The following is a 17,351-nucleotide window of genomic DNA, read 5'->3' as shown; positions in this document are numbered from 1 at the left end:
AGGTTTGGTGCACTTTTTACTACTGGACCTGTAAGCTAGACATTTTCCTGTCTGGATCCCCATGCTGGCAAGGCTTGGGATTCCTCTACAGGCAGCCCATTACATCCATCCAGGAAAATACTTTGTATTGCTTAACAGTATCACCTGCAGCTGCACAAAGGATGATGCTGGTGAGTTCTCAAGTGTCCTGTTCAATCACACAGACCTGGTAAGGCAGTGGTTGTAGTGTAGGTCCTTACGTGTAGGGAGGTGTAAAGTGATGGGTAATAAGGGGGATTTTCTGTGCTCCATTAACAACACTGAGAATCATTTCCAATAAAAAGGAAAACTATCTTTGTTAGCTCAGAGCACGGCTTTTCAGTATTGCAGGTTTTTCCAGTAAACCTTGCCCTCCACAAAGAAAATGTCCTACCTTGAGGTCTTGAATCCTGAAACCAGTGATGGAAGTAGTGTTCCTGTGGTTTCTTCAAATGATCTCTACAGGTAGGTCTACATAAAAGTGACCAAATTCGTCTCTGGTATAACTTCAGTGGAGTTACACCAGAGTTGAATTTGACTCTATCTCAAATATTTGCTGATAAAAATAGACCAAGTTCATGCGAACATTACAGGACATTACTTGTATTTCATATTCCATACACAAAGCTACCTAAATGGGTAGATAAAACTGGGCGACAAAGATCTTACCTGTAGTACAAACCTGAGCTGGTTTGGAAAATAAATGCTGGCTTTGTATTCGTTGTTTCTTTTCTTGAGGCACATGCTTCTTCTTAGTCACTTAAGTATCTAAATCTATCAAGTTCTTTGTGACTCCTTAAGCGCCTCACAGATTCGAACCTTTGAGATGCCTGACATTTCATCTGATGCTCCTATCCTCCCATCCATCCAGTGAAGCTCTCCTTTTTGCAGATCAAGGGCCAAATCCTATTCTTAGGCACCTATCTCTCCCCATTCATTGTATAGGAACTGTGGGTGCCTAACTCCAGCTTTGCGGATCCCACTGTTGTTCCAGTTATTTTCTACATGCCTAAAAGTTAGGCATTGCAAAGTTCAGCATCACAATGCCTAAGTCTTTTTATGGTTCTGGGCCCAACTGCCAACAAAAAATTAAACTGTGGAAAACCAAGCAGTTATTATATGGGACATACTATATTGTACTGTGATGCCACATAATATAGCACCTATACTGTAGGACAGCTACCTGAAGGACATAGTGAAATTGTACATTATGACCTATATGTTTTTTTGAATCCACAGAGGAGAAATTAGTGACAGGGCCAGCTTTAGGCCGATTCCCCCGATTATCCGGAATTGGGCCCTGCGCCTAAGAAGGTCCCGTGCCTTTTTAATTTTTTTTTTACATACCCAGCAGTGGTCTGGGTCTTCGGCGGCACTTCAGAGAGGGAGGGTCCTTCACTCACTCCGGGTCTTCAGCGGCATTTCGGCAGCGGAGGGTCCGGAGCAAGTGAAGGACCCCTCGCCGCCAAAGTGCCACCCAAGACCCAGACCACCGCCGGGTATTCGAATCAGGCCCTGCAGTTCCTAAAGCCAGCCCTGTGACATCCAATTTGTTTGCTTCTTCACAGGCAATCCCTTTTGAGAGATTCTGTGGCACATTGATTCCTGTCATTAACATTTCATTTCCAATAGACCTCATTTACTTCTAGATCATTCATTACTGAAATCAGGGCAGTTAAATCAGCATAAAACTAGAGTAAATGTTGAATCTGACCACCTATCTGCATCACTCTTTGAGATCATATTATATCAAGTTAATTTTCAAACTGTACTATAGAAAACTCCCTTTAAACTACAATATTGCTTTCCCTTTCAGCATATAATTCATAGTGTTTCATATAATGCAGTGAGAGATCTCCCTTCAAACTGTAATTTAAATTTCCTTCCGAAGAATTCTCTAACATTCACCTTGTACCATAACAACATACAAGGAATTCCTTTTCAAATACAATTATGTAATTTTCTCTTCCGTGTGAACATGCTAGGTTATGTCTTGCTGATTCCCCACAGTCTTTTAGTAACAATGTAGCAATAATGCAATATATCGGAAGCTGCATCAGCATATGTGTGAGGTCATTGAAGTCAAGTTTAACTTAAAATTGTATTTGATTAGCAGACTAGAACAGTGTAAAATATAGAGGTATGAAATTTTTTTAACCATCACTCAATTCCCCATCACACTCTAATGTGGCTCTTCTAAATTTCATCAAGTTCAATTCTTGAAGAAATTTCTGTGAGCAGTAATGGGTCAGAATTCAAAATTATAATCACTGGACTTCCTAAAATCTGATTTATGCTGTGAGAAAGAACCAGCCTTGCTTATACCGGATGGGATTTTCAGAGACCTATTGGAGTTAGGCACACAACTTCCATGGATTTTTAGTGGAATGTGGGCACCTAACTCCTTTAGGCCCTGAATACAAATTGAGTCTAAGAAGCATATTATGAGAGAGGGGAAAGTCTATTAAAGTTTGATGTATTAAGTAAAATCACAAGCCTAGAGAAATTTTATCCATTCTGTACAACACACAGGAAAAGGGTCTTAGAAATACTATTGATGCTTCTGTAAAATTTCACTCATTTTACTCTGATGTATTCCTCACCCTTTCCTAAGATCCCCTTGGAGATAATGAGCTATCATGCCAAAACTCCTTTACACAAACTAAAGTTTGAAGACAGAAAGCTGTGCGTTATGGTGCAGCTGTGTTAGGAGCTCAGGACACAGTGCAACCTTCTAAGATCTGTGGATTCTGGGGGCTGAATGCTCTGGTTTTTTTGTGGCAGAGCTCTTCATACCTCCAACTTCAGCAGAATCATTTGAAGAAAATGTGGGGCTTACCACATTTTAGTCAACTTTCAACTAAGCGCATCAAATTATATTCCATACTGTAGAACATCTTATTAACTAATTAGATAATTATAGATGGAGCTGGTAGCACTGCCTGCTATAAAGATTATCCAACACTTCCTATTATAAGACCTTGCTTTCAATTGCTTTTAACTTTGCTAAACTTTAATTGTTTAGGATGAAATTTTCCATTCTGGATGTGTGCCTCAGGCTGAATTTCAGGGGAAATTTCAGCCAAAAGAGTCCAGCTGTTTCCAGGAATGAAGCTAGAGAAAAATATATTGTCTTGCCTATGTTCAAAAATTCTTGAGACCTTTTCTTTGGGGAAACTCTAGAGCCCTCATGCTTTGGAGTAGAAATTTGGCAGGGACGTGGCCTTTGTGTCAGGAATGTGCCTTTTGGCAGCCCTGTGAAAATCTGCCCAAATTTGGCCAAGTTATAATTCTTTGAAAAATTGCAGTTTGCATATACTCAGACTTGCAAGAGCTTAACAGCTAAATTCATAAAAGATTCTTTCTTCATTGAGCGGGCTCCATCCTGTCACAGCTCCTGTATGTGACTGGACTGCTCATGCACCATCCTCACAAAACAAAAGGGCTGCAGGGTTGAAGCTGGACTTTCCTTATAATGGCTGCTCTGGGATGAGATAGGGATGGGCACTGGAACTGAGAGAAATGAAACTGTCTTTTTTGTGCTATCAGTGACTCTCTGGCTGACTCCCAGACAGTGAGAAGGAGGAGGAAGCCATCTAATTTGAATGCAGGACCGAGGGGAAGGAAAGGAATAGATTGGGATAAGGACCCTGATAAGACTTGGACTGGAAGTTGGGGGAGAATAATTGTGACTGGAAGTTGGAGGGGGGAACTGGGCTTGATTGGGCAACGAGACTGAGACATGTGGGAGACTGAGCTTGGCTGCGCAAGGAGACTGGGAGAGAGAACCGGGGGAGGAGAGGCTGGGATTAATTGAACCAGGAGGCTGAGACTGGGAGCTGTAGAGGGGGAAAGACTGGGAGTAGGAGCCAGTGAGGAAATGGGGGAACAACTGGGACCTAGTTTGCTGGAGGGACACTGAGATTGGGTAACGAGTTAGGGGAGAGCCTGGAACTGGCTGAACAAGGAAACTGAGACTAGGAAGCATTGCGGGGTGGAGTACAGGGACAAATGGGAGGAGAGAGAAATCTGACGGGTGGTGTGCGGGGGCAGAACTAGGACTGATTGGGCCAAGATACTGAGACGAGGAGTCCAGGGTGGAGGTGGGCGACTGAGGTTGGATGAGGAGCACTAGGAGGGAGATTGGGATTGGCAACTAGTGCATGGGAGGAGGGGAGGTACAGAGTGGGCCAACATTGGGGAGCAGGGAACTGAACCTGGCTGAGCAAAGAGACTGGGACTGGGATGAGAAGTCTCAGGAGTGGAGAGTGGGACTGGGATAAGGAGCCAGATGTGGAAAAGGGACAGGACTTGGACAGGGACAGACTGGAGGGGACAGGGTAGAAGTGGTCAAGTTTGGGGAAAATGGACGGAAGAGAACATGCTTTTTTGGTGAATTTACTATTTGCTGACAAAATTTTGCCCAGCTCCACTCACTTCTGCAGCTGAAGTCAGGGGGAGCCATGCTTGAATATATAAAGTTCTACATAATTCTACTCTGAAAAACCAAGTCCACCCAAAATTATTGAATACTTTTGACCTTAATCTCTCTCTGCCTCGCCATCTGTAAAATGGGGATAGTACTATCTCCTTGTCTTACAGGGGTATTGTGACAATAAATTAATTAATATTTGTGATGCACACAGATTCTATAATGTTGAGCACACATAGAAAAACCTATGAGGATATTAATAATTCTGTCTTCAGATCAGGGTTTGAATAGTATGCAGTAAGTAAGGCTTGGGACTACGCACTGAACAATGAGGAGAAAACAAAATATTGAATAGCTTGCTTACTAAGTGAACATGGTATATCCTGTGCACTGAGTGAGGCAGGAGTCCTTTGGGAAAAATTGTTTGTAACAATTAATATATGTTAATTAAAGACTGTATGTTAGGGGGCTGAACTGAGGTGGCACAAACAATCTTAATTCTGGCATTTCCTAACTTTTGAGTGCTTGACTCTGCAACCTTTATAGTGTTCTTTTAAATTAGTATGTTTGTCTAATATTGAAATAACCTTATCTTGGTATTTTAAAATTTATCATTTTCTTAGATATTGTGAAACTTTGGTACTGAGAGAAGTAATGAAATGTGAGGTTTTTATACAAAATTTATAGAGATAAGAACAGCCATACTGGGTCAGATCAAGGGTTCATCCAGCCCAGTATCGTGTCTCCTGACAGTGGCCAATGCCAGGTGCTTCAGAAGGAATGAACAGAACAGGTAATCATCAACTGATCCATCCCTTGCAGCTGTCAGGTTTCCCTCTCCACTCTGAACTCTGGGGTACAGAGGTGGGGACCCGCATGAATGACCCCCTAAGCTTATTTCTACCAGCTTAGATTAAAAACTTCCCTAAGGCACAAATCCTTTCCTTGTCCTTGGATGGTATTGTTGGCACCACCAAATGATTTAGACAAAAATTCAGGAAAAGGGTCACTTGGAGTCCCTAGTTCCCCAGAATATCCCCCTACGCCCCTTAACCCCCTTTCCTGGGGAGACTTGAGAATAGTGTGCGTACCAACCAGACTCCTTGTCTCTAGGACACTGAAAATCAATGAGGTTCTTAAAGGAAAAATTTTATTTAAAGAAAAAATAAAAGAATCACACCTGCAAAAATCAGGATAGAAGGTAACTTTACAGGGTAATAAAAAGATTTAAAATACAGAGGACTCCTCTCTGGGCTCAACTTCAAAGTTACAAAAAATCAGGAATAAAACTCCCTCTTAGCATAGGAGAAATTTACAAGCTAAAACAAAAGATAATTAATGCATTTCCTTGCCCTTACTTACAATTTTTGTAATCTTAGATGGTTCACTTTTGTTATGTTTTCGGGAGATGTTTTTTCCTGCCTGCTCTCTCTCTCTCCCCGTCCAGAGAGGGAAGAACAAAGAGAGCACAAACAAAACATCCCCCCAGATTTGAAAGTATCTTCTTTCCTTATTGGTCCTTTTGGTCAGGTGCCAACCAGGTTACTTCAGCTTCTTAACCCCTTACAGGTAAAGATTCAGTACAGCTGCTCAGGAGGGATTTTATGCTATCCATAGCTGAATGTTTATGACAGCAGCCCATTCCCAGCATCTGGCAAACATAGGCTAGAGATACTTCAGAGCATAGTTTTGCATGATCTAATTATAAAGATATAAATAATCTAAGATCCAAATAAAGGCAGATGGTCCAGCTCTGTCGTTACATATATGGGAGACAAAGTGGGTGAGGTAATATCTTTTATTCAACCAATTTCTGTTGGTGAAAGAAACAAGCTTCCCAGTTTATACAGAGCTCTTCTTCAGGTCTGGGAAAGCTACTTATATGGTCATGATACATATGGGTATTGTTGTGAATTACAATTATTGTGCATATTTGCATAGTTCTAAATTTTTTTTGTATTTATTGTTTGCATAAGTTACAGTGCAAATTGCAAACAATGTATCTGATAGTAAATCTGAATGATCTGCAGACCAAGAATCATTCACTGCAATAAATAAATAAATAAAAATCAAGACCAGTTTTAAATAACATGTCCATTTAAAAATGTTGTGATTTGCTTATTCCCAAATAGGAACAAAGGTGGGATTTCACAAATCAGATATTTGTTGTGAATTATTCATCCAGCTCTTGTGCTCCACTGTAAGATTCAGCGACAGGAGTTGCGAGTTCTATTTTTATTTTAAAATAGTCAGCATTTTTTGCACTTAAGTACCTCCATCACAATACTTCCAAGACTGTGTATTTGATTTCAGATCCTTACATCACAGGAGAAAAATGGCATTCAGACAGACTGTCATGTATAAGTTAGGGAAACGGTATGTTACCTTAAGATGATATGTGCTGTAGTCCACCAGTAAAATAAACACATGTAATATAAATAGAATGGAGTATAAAGAGAATATAATACAACACTCAGAGATATTATCGCCTATTTTTTAATGTCCCCAAAGAATGACAGTTAGGCATAGGCTACACTGCATCTGCATATCTGACAGTTAGATGTCTATCTGCAATAATTTGTTCTTACAGTAAACTCCACCCATAATTAGTTACTTACATTAAAAGGAAGGATGGTTTTCAAAATCATGCTGTCTATGCTTATAAGATGCAATACAAAAGCTGCCCTTAAGCCTTACCACCCGTAACTTAAGTGTCTATATATGCAGGTCCAGAGAAGACCTAGGGATCCAGGGTCTCCAATATGTATAACTAGCATGTACAGTAACATCCGATCTAGAAACAGTGGGTCAGATTTTCCTCTTGCCTAGCAGTGAAGTCAGTGGAGTTACACCATTGTGAACGGGATGTGAGGGAAGAGTCAGCCCAGAAGGCTTCAGTTGTACACACCTCTTTAAATTTATAAAATATTTACACTCCTAAGGAAATGGTAAGTCATTCCCACAAATCTATACTGTACTTGCAGAACAAATATACAGTTCTGTGGGAAGTTTCATCTTAAATTATTCTCAAGTATCACATTTACACCTCCCTTGCATTCTGAATATTGGAAGCTGCCTCTTTACCTTGGACCTTGTCGTTCTTTTCACAGATCATGTAAACGGGCACTGTACAAGCCCAACCTCCCAGACTTGCAGCTCTGGAAAACGGCTCTCTAGCGCAGATGTTACGAAATCAAATCGCCGAGGGCCTGGGAGGCCCCCATTTAGAAAAGCACAGTCTGCGGCTTGCATGGAGATTTCCCTTCCAGTCACAACAGAAGGTGAGTGCCAATGAACGTTTTCATTAGGTATGTGTTAATTTCACTTTTCCACAAGATGTGAATGTAAACTGGTTACACGCTATTTAGCATGATCCCTGTCTTAGTCACTTCTCTAAACCGCTGTCTTCATTTAATTGTTTAGAATTAGAATGATCCCTGTGTTTTACTGTTGTTACTAACCAGCCAGCCTGCTGCTGACTTTTGTGCTACCTACAGATGCGGTATACCAAACTCCCTGAAACTCTCTCAGCCCTCCCACCATTTTTTTTGAGCCTGGAAGCTTTGCTCAAGAAAAATGATTGTTCATCAGAATTTATGTACAGTAATTCTGACAGCCAGTGACCTCAAAAGCTTAAAATATTCTGATCCCTGTTTATTCACGAGTAATAGTCTGAAAAATGAGAAATATATTTATAAGACTGAGAGTTTAACCTTTGCTCACACATTGTATTATTCTTTGGTATTAAATATAATTAAAGGCTGTAAATTCTGCAATTCCCTGGCCATGGGATTTACCCCTTGCTGGAGAATTGTAGTTCAGAATCAAAACTTTCTTTAAAATAATTTGTTTTGAGCACTTATGTTTGTGAATACAGCCTCCAGGTTTTGAACTAAGTATAAGCCATGCAGTGTTGTCTACCTGAGTGTTCAGACACATTCAAACCACAGTTCTGAGGAATGTAAACTGTCCCATTCATGTCAGTGGGTTAAGTGCGAAACTTCAAATATGCCCATTTAAATGTCAGCATTGCTGTTTCAGTGCCTATCATTTTAAACAGAAGCATCCAGCTAATGTGCTTTTTCCATAACCGCAGAACACCTCCTGTGCCTTGTGAGATGCTGTCACTCCCAATTATCTCTCACCCACCAAGCCTGCAGCTTCCCCCACACGCTCCACAGCTTCTACAACACAACGTGTTGTCCTTACAAAATGCTTTGGCAGTCAGCAACTGAAAAAAATGTAATATCAAAATAAACTCTTCTACCAATAATATTACTCTTATTCATTTTAATATTTCACTTATTAAAAATTTGATTTTTAACTTAAATGAGGCTGCCACAGAATTTCCAATCTGCTTAAGTAACGACACTTCCCAGGGCTACCCTCTGGGCCATAGCACTCCCTGGAGTCTCTGCAATGCTGCAGTCCCACCCACGACATGTCCCTTCTGCCCCCCGCATCACCTCCAGTATGCCCTCCACACCATGGCGTGCAAGGAGATCATTGGAAGATGGCCTTTTGCCTGTGTTCAGCAATGCCTGCACCAGGGTAATTCTCCCAGAGTCAGAATGAGAGCGCTTAGAGCCACTTTACAGCCTCAGTCCTTTCACCCGTTGTATGGGGGACAGTGTGAGAGTGATGATCTCACCCACAGAGCCTGTTGATGCCCCTTTTAAATACAAACTGTAGAAAATACCTTTGTTCCCAGATGTAAAAAGATCCCTCTACATACAGGAAATGGATAGAACATCAGAGCCCCCTTTATTTAATATTTCTGATAGCTAGATCTTCAGAGTTTATTAATTAGGATGTGATAAAGTAGAGGAATCACTGCTGATCCTTTTCTCCATGGCTGTTTGAAATCACACCACAGCAAGACAGAAGAGATCACTGTGTAGGATCTACGGAAGCTGACAGTATGGAAATGAACTCATGAATCATGTCATTATCCCATTAAATTATCTCATGGACTGTTATCCCAAGATGGTGACCTGCTAAGGATTAGAGTGCAAGTCCCAAACTCATGGGCTCACGGAAGGCAGGTTGGTGGACGCAGCATTCTGTGCAGAGAAAGCACGCTGCATTCTTCTTAAGGAACTCCATCCAGCTGATCTAAGGGGCAACACTGATCACTTCCAAAGGAACTACATTTAGAGAAAAAATTAATGTAATGTAGAGTCACTGAAGGAGGGACCCAGAAATCCTGATCTCTCTCAAAAAAAAACCCAAAACCCATGAAATCACACTACAGTCTCTCCACATAGAAAGTGTGATCTTCCAGTTCCCTATCAAAGGAAATAACTCGTTCAAAGAATATGCCCTTCATAAGCTCAAATGTAAATACAGACTACTAGATAGTTCAGGAGTGAGTACAGTACCAAGATAAACTTAGAGAGCTCTAATGAATTTATTGTAAACAGCTTATGAATAAGAGCAGACTTCACTCATGAACTAACCTGGGTGTTCTCTTCAGGTTAGTTATTGCTAATAATAATTAATATTACAATATAGTATATTGTAATACTTAATTAATATGGAGCTCATAGTTAGCACTTTTTATGTGTAGATCTCAAAGCACTTTACAGAGATGGTAAAAGTTTTAAAACTTTCCACAGGTAATGATTTAGCTTTCTCTTGTCACTGAAAGGGTAGTCTAGCTTTCCTGGATGTCAACAAAAGAATACTTAAAGGTATCAGTGATGTCAGTGAAATGGTACTGCAGCTCTCACTAATGTCACTGAATTGACTTTAACAGCCTATTCTCTGTCATAGTTAACAGCAGAAGAGTTGGTCAGGGTATATTCTATTAATGTGTAATATGATGTTTTTATATATATATACACATACATGCGTACAAGTTATTAGAGTATATATATAGTAAAAAAGAACAGCCTTCTTGTACTTTTCATTCTCATATTAATAATGGGATGGATTTTTTTAATAAGAATCCTTATTTTGATATAAACCTAGGATGTTATTTCCATTTAACTAGGTTAAACATTTAACAGATTGCTACTGTGTTAGCTCTTTTGAGTTTCAGTTTAGTAATTGATCTGCATCAAATGACTGATATGTAGGAATTCTTCCTCAGACATTGTTTTGGCATATTTTTATTCATCTCGGTAGTGTTTTGTATTAAACACTACTGCCAAAAGTGATGTGAGCCCTGCGAGGGTCGTAGCTTAAAAAAAAAAAAGACTTTGCAAAGAAAATGCTGCGAATACATTTTCTGTCCAGATGAGCTCATTATATTTCAGACATTGATCAAAATAGAGGCTCCATTTGGCCAAGCCATTAAAAAGCTTTGCTAAGCTTTTCACAACTGGATGTCAATCTTTCATCCACTATTTAGGAAATTATGCTACAATAAACGGCACATGTAATTTGGAGGAATTGACTACCTGTGCTCTGAAGTGGTGACCGCACATGAATAAAATATAGATTTTGTTCACTTGATACTTCACAAAAAGAGAAATGGGCTAGGTTCACAAAGGAACCTGGGTACTGCGACACTGAGCATTATCATGTCAAACGTTTAGGCACCTAGAAAATCACTGAGATTTGCAAAGCCTGGGTTAGGCACTTAGGCTCCCCATACAATGAGTAGGGAGAGATGGGCACATTAGAACGGGGATTCACAAAAGCCAGTATGATAGGCAACTTCCTCCCTAAAATAGCCTGTAGGATGTGCTAAGCTGAGGGATGGGTGCTAAGCCCTGCCCTTCTTGGAGAACTAACTCCAGGCTGCTGCCTGTAGGGACCCCATCCACTAGGTAAAGTCTGAGCCTACCTACCAGATCAGGCCCTGTAGATGAGTTATCCTGAGAAGCACCTGTCTTCACCCAGTGTGTGAATTACACTGGGGCTTAGGCAGCCAACCTCCAAGTATGAGGGCTACAGTCCATATGCTCAGAGGCAGAAACTTAGGGAACTTCTACTTCAAAAAAGTAGGCGCCAAGCCAGTTTAGGTACTAGGGCTTGGCGGTAGCTGAGTGGGGATTTTGTGAATCCCAGTGCTACCTGATTCTGGGATTTAGGTGCCTGAAGTGGCATTTAGGCAGCTACATCCTTTTGTGAATCTAGCCTGTGGTGTTTCCAAATCAGAATGGAGACATTAGGTAATATTTTATTTATTCCAGTATCATTAGCTTTAGTAGAACATCAGTGGGTCCTTACAGATGACTATCTAAATAACTTAAGCAATTTTCAGAAGTAATAAATATACTGCCATGGTAAAGTTGGGTGATTCTTACTTATGTGTAATTTGGTGTCTTTAAGGAAACCCCTACTGCACTAATAGTGTCTGTTGTTTTAATTTCTCCTTCCAGTTCCTGCTGTTTCTCCCATTTGATCATTGATTTGATGAAAAAGATAATCAAGTTCTGTGACTAACCACACAAAATATATTAAAACAATAAATCAACCAGTTCTTCCCACACTGCTTTACAATAATAACTATGACCTGACCTTTCAACACAATGAAAAAATAGTCTGTATATTTCCAGCAGTTTCTTTGATGTTTTTCATGTGAACGTATGTAGGAGTGTATATTTTCCCCCAGCTATCACCTTGAAAATATTTTGCTAACACTTGCCTGTTTATTTAAGAGGAACTGGCATGCAGAAGGGGATTCCTTATCTAGAAAAAACATTTTTGATGAACCTCCCTGTTAAGTAGACTGGCATGTGAGAGAGGGAAGAAAATTATTCTTTCTTATTCCTCTTTAGCTGTTTCAAACTCTTCAGCTTCATAAAGAATTGTAGGCTTTTACAGATTCTTTAAAACAACCACAACTCAAAACTAAAATGTCTTGTAGTGACAAAGCAATGGTGACTATGACTTGATCTTTATAATTATTGCATTAAAATCTTTCTCCCTTGCCTTCTTGGAGCTGGTGTGAAAGCTTTAAAATAAAACTCTTTTCAGATATAAGTAGAGTTTTTTTTAAAGCCTCTTTTGACTCAGAATAGAGTCAAAATGGGATGCCTTTTCAAATACTGTGTATGGTTAGTATTTCAGCTTCAGAGCCTGTTTTTCCAAAAGAATAATGTATAGATCTGATAGTTTTGTCGTAGTGATAGTCCTTGTCAATATTTGTTCCTGGACATCTGATACACCCTTTGTGACATTAAAATTTCTCAGTTAAAATTCGATAAGTTTTTCCAATGTGCCTTTTGGCTTATCAGTTTTCAGAAATGTGATCTTTTCACAGCTGTAACAGTAAACTTGCTAGTTGAACCTTTGATACCTGGTTCTAACAGGACAAGTATGAGGAGAATCTTGCAGGCTGTTAACAGCCTGTTATTAATTCTGGATAATCATGCTCTCTCACACTTTCGATAAACCTGTTTCCTGCTTGTGTTAATTAAACTATTACTTATTTGCACTGTATCAGAAACTGTTGCTATAGCAAAGCCAAATTCCATTGCTGCACTTAATTTTCTAATTCAATCCTTTTAACGGTTACTGAGACTCTTTGAATTTAAAAATCATGTGTCTTAAATAAAACCAAACTTCCTTTCTCATGTTATAAATGACACCTAGGATTATTGAAAATTACAGAATTTTTAAAACCTAATGCACATTTCACAACTTATACTGTTGGTGTCATTTCACCATTTATGGGTGTAGACACTTTTTTTCATTTCTCTGATTGGACATTGAAACTAGACTAGTCAGTTTCAGGCTTTGTCCAAGATGAAAACACTAAAAGGGAACATTTGTTGTTTTTGAAGTTACACAAGCATCAGAAAATGTTGTTATTGATCTAATTTTTATTAAAAGCTTATTTTGATTAAAATCTAAATTTGAGTCCAAATTTGACCTAGCAGTGTGCCTTTAAATATCAACGTCTATAAAAAAAAATCCAAGGACACAGATTCTCCCTTCCCCTCGTGAAAAGCAGTAAGACAGGACACTTTGTAAAGAAATTTTTTCATATTGTCTCGTTCCATAAAGCAAAATGTGGTTTGCTGCAAACTTGATAGATCTTCTGGCAGGCCAGAGTCACCTGGCCAGAGAGTCTCTAGCCCTGCTCCACCTCTGAGTTTCAGCCATCTTTACGCTTTGATTGCAGCAACTCCTGGGAACTCTAGAGTGCTCACAAAAAAAAGTCAGTAAAGGTTGGGGTTGTATTAACTTTTTCACATATCTTCTGTGGAGATGACTTGCATTCCCACCTGGCCTACCTTGAGTCCTTCCCCTGCACAGATCCTAGAGAGTACAGAGAATCCTTAACAGAGTCTGAGGGACAGTACCGCAGAGCCATCCCAGTCCATTTGGAGCAGGCGAGATCTGAACCTGAATATTGGTCTCTGTGGGGATGAACTGGCCCAGGTGTGTGTGCTGTTTCTGTACATAAAAGACCACATGCACTTTCAGTCTCAAATGCTTTTTTACTTTAGATTAAGGAAAACACTGACATTAAAGAACAAAAGTAGGTTGCCATGGGAGAGCTCTCTGTGTCTCCTTTGTAATAGACTAGAAGCAACTCTAAGAAATGCCTTTGGAGATTTGTCAATAACTACTGTCTTTAAACCTTCATGACTTTCTGATCACACAACCACTTGTTCTCTGAAAGGTTCTGTCTAGAGAGGGCTGTTAGCTAATGGGGTGGAGCTGCCATTGGCTGATTGCAGGGCTGTTAACTCCATCAGCATAGATGTACTGTCAGCAGGACTGGCGCCAGGGTTTCTGGTGCCCTAGGCGCCGGGCCATTTCTCCGCCCCGCACGCGGCTCCCGCGGCTCCAGTGGACCTGCCGCAGGCATTCCTGCGGAGGGTCTGCTGGTCTGCGGTTCTGGTGGAGCTGCCACAGGCATGCCTGCGGCAGGTCCACCCGAGCCGCGGGACCAGTGAACCGTCTGCAGAAATGCCTGTGGCAGTCACGAGCCGCGAGACCCGCAGAATCCCGAGGCACACTGCGCACTCAATGACGCCGCTGCCGCTACCCTGAACGATCCCGGAAAAACCGCCCCTCCCCAATAATGCTGGCACCCTAGGCGACTGCCTAAGTTGCCTAAATGAAAGCACCGGTCCTGACTGTCAGTAGCATTCTGGATATCTTCAGAAAATGACGTGCCTCCTTGGGTTTGTGTAGCTGTTTTCTGTTCCTCCTAACTTTCATGTGTTCATGACAAGACTGTGGAGGCAGATGGTATACCTGTTACTTTGGCAGGTGCCAGCCACTTTGTATTTGAAATCTTACATTTTCTCCCACTTGCAGTGGAATAACTGGCATTCTTGTTGTAGTATTTCATCTGCTCTAGTTTTCTGCTGTATGGTGTCTTTTTTTACTACTTCAAGGTTACTTGTCTTTGCCTGAAAAGTCTGGTTAGATGTTGATACTAAGATTTTTCTTTTCCTCCTACCTCTATCTCTCTGAACAAATGATTGTAATAAGGCATTGTGAGGTGTGTTTACTTCCCTAACAGTGCTAAGTAGAGATTGCTTTAATCTGCCTCTGCTTATGTGCTATTTGTGATAATCCTTTTAATTCTACATTTTAAGGCTGTGACATGGTATACTTGAACTGACCCATCAGTGAGAGTTGCCAAAATGAACCATTTATGAATTGTGTAATTAACTCATCTGGAAACCACAGGCAGGTACAATGAATTATCATTTCTATAGGCCCAATAAAAAGTTATTAAGCATAAAAACTTATTTTGGCCATGAGTGTAGAATTATTCAAATTTTTGTAAGTTTGAGTTAATTTGTGTTTCTTGTCTGAGCTTATCAGATTTTCTTTTGGAAATAGCTAGTATTTGAATCAAATTTGCTCCAAACTCCTTCTGCAGCTAGGGTGACCAGATGTCCCGATTTTATAAAGACAGTCCCGATTTTGGGGTCTTTTTCTTATATAGGCTCCTACTACCTCCCTCCCACCCACATCCCAATTTTTCACATTTGCTGTCCTATCTGTATCTCCTCCTTTCATTTTTTATAGGCACTCCTGATAGCATGACCACTATAAGAAGCTCCTTGCATGCCCTGTATTTTACATTTAACAAATATTTTGAAATTCCATTATAATTTTCTGCAGTTGCTTTGGGTCATGGTGTCTGTTACATGGCTTCCAAAAGTTTAGGGCCTGTCTCCATCTTGACCAATTTCTACCCATAAACATATTTCTGAAACCACTCACAACCGCAAAAAATGCTGGTGTTTCTTTTTCAATCTGAGTTTAATTCTGTTGTGTTTTAGTTAGCACTTTGGAAGCACGTGACACGGGGCAATCTTCTTGAAACAGGACTCTCCAATTTGTGGGAGTCTGCATCAACTGAGATGTTAGGCTCTCTGTTAATGTACAAATATTGTAGTACCAGTCCTTCTGGCAGATTATGAATGGCACATGATCCAGTGGGCAGCCTGTGAGAACACCTACCAGATTGGGCCCCATGGATGAGAACGGAACTCCTCTGCCTGTCTTCCAGCAGTCTGTGGACTGCTCTGGGGATTAGGTGAGAGGTGGGCATCTGAACACCTAGAGGGAGGCAGCAGTGTGTGTGCTCAGAGGCAAACACTTAGGCGTTGAGTGAGTTTGGGCACCTACAGAACTAGGCAGCAGCTGAGCGGGAGTTCTGTGGATGCCGTTGGTACCTAAAACTGGAATTTAGGTGCCTACGTCTTGAGTTTAGGCACCTAAGTACCTCTGTAGGTCTCAACCCCTATCTCTGACCCCTGCTAGCTCATTCCTGTCAGAAGTGACTTAGCCCTGGGTGTCAGATAAATATGTCTGAAGAACGAAATTTTGTACCTTTTGGAACAGAACTTTTCACCAAAAAGTCAAAAACTGTCCCATGCAGGCTATTCCAGCACCTCCTACCAGGGCTTCATCTCCCTGTGCTTGATTTCAAACTACCCAACTTGAGCACTGTGCTGTGTACCCCATATGTTATTCAAAAATGAAATATAAACATTTCCAACAACATGCAATTTGCCCCAACAGTATTGCATCCTTCCTTTGTTATGGATTTGATGAGAAAGTGTTTTTACTTTAAATGGGAAAACAAACAAATTCTTCCCATTCCCTCCTGCCTCCTCTATGAAAGTATATGAATGGATATCCCCTGGGTGCCTGGGGATTATTCACAGGCAAAGGGGAAGCCCCTGATTCAAATATTAACAGCATACTACTCAATTGGCTCTAAGTAAACAACAGCAGAGGACAGTTGGGGAGAGCGGTTTTGTTGTTCTGGGAATAGTTTCTCAGTACGGTTCTTCTAGTTAGATTTTTAAATGATCTTGTTAGCTGTGTAGAAAGCTCATGTACATATCACATTTTCCTTACTTTTAAAGTGAACAAAAATAAAAGAAATTTGCTATCCTACAGTTATTTGATGTCTGCTTAATTTTAATACAAATTACTGTCTGTTTCATTCCCAGATTCAGATGATCTCATGAAACACTTTAGACCCAGCTGAATATTGAGATTGTTGTTTTGCACTGTGCTTTGAGGGTTTTATTTTGCAATTGTTTCACTTACGAGCAATTAATTATACGAGGCAGAAATTGTTTTCCAATATCTGAAGGAATTTGTGAAGCATACAGTTCGAGGCTCCTCACTGTCTCTATAGCTCCAGTTAGCCTGGTTTGTGGAGCAATATGTAGAGCCCTGCAAATCTGCAGGTATCTGCTCTGTATCTGCAGCTATCTGCATCCGCGGATTCGGCTATCCGCAGACCACGTGTGCAGATCGCGGATTGGATGTGGATACAAATTTATATCTGCACAGTGCTCTAGCAATATGCACACAGCTAGGGGAGAATCTATTTAGAAGTGTTTGCATTTTTGATGATAATGTTATGCAAGTATAGCTATTCTAAATGTTTTTCAAATGCGAAACATTTCAAAGTTAGGTGCCTAAAATAGTTAGTTGCAAACAAAAATGCAGGTAG

At 40.5% G+C, this 17,351-nt stretch overlaps 1 protein-coding gene across 6 annotated transcripts in view; it reads left to right on the top strand.

Annotated features, from left to right (window-relative positions):
• Window positions 1–17,351, top strand: part of STXBP5L (syntaxin binding protein 5L) — a 451,518-nt gene that overhangs the window by 411,026 nt on the left and 23,141 nt on the right. For all 6 annotated transcript variants that reach the window (XM_075071819.1, XM_075071811.1, XM_075071817.1 and 3 more), the window contains one exon: window positions 7,561–7,731. In XM_075071819.1, the coding sequence (XP_074927920.1) occupies window positions 7,561–7,731 (171 nt within the window). The remainder of the gene's footprint in view (window positions 1–7,560; window positions 7,732–17,351) is intronic.

This window comes from Chelonoidis abingdonii, chromosome 1 (assembly GCF_003597395.2).
Source record: "Chelonoidis abingdonii isolate Lonesome George chromosome 1, CheloAbing_2.0, whole genome shotgun sequence".
NCBI lineage: Eukaryota > Metazoa > Chordata > Testudines > Testudinidae > Chelonoidis > Chelonoidis abingdonii.
Note: the sequence above shows the minus strand (reverse complement) of the source record. Positions and strands in the feature narration are given on the sequence as shown.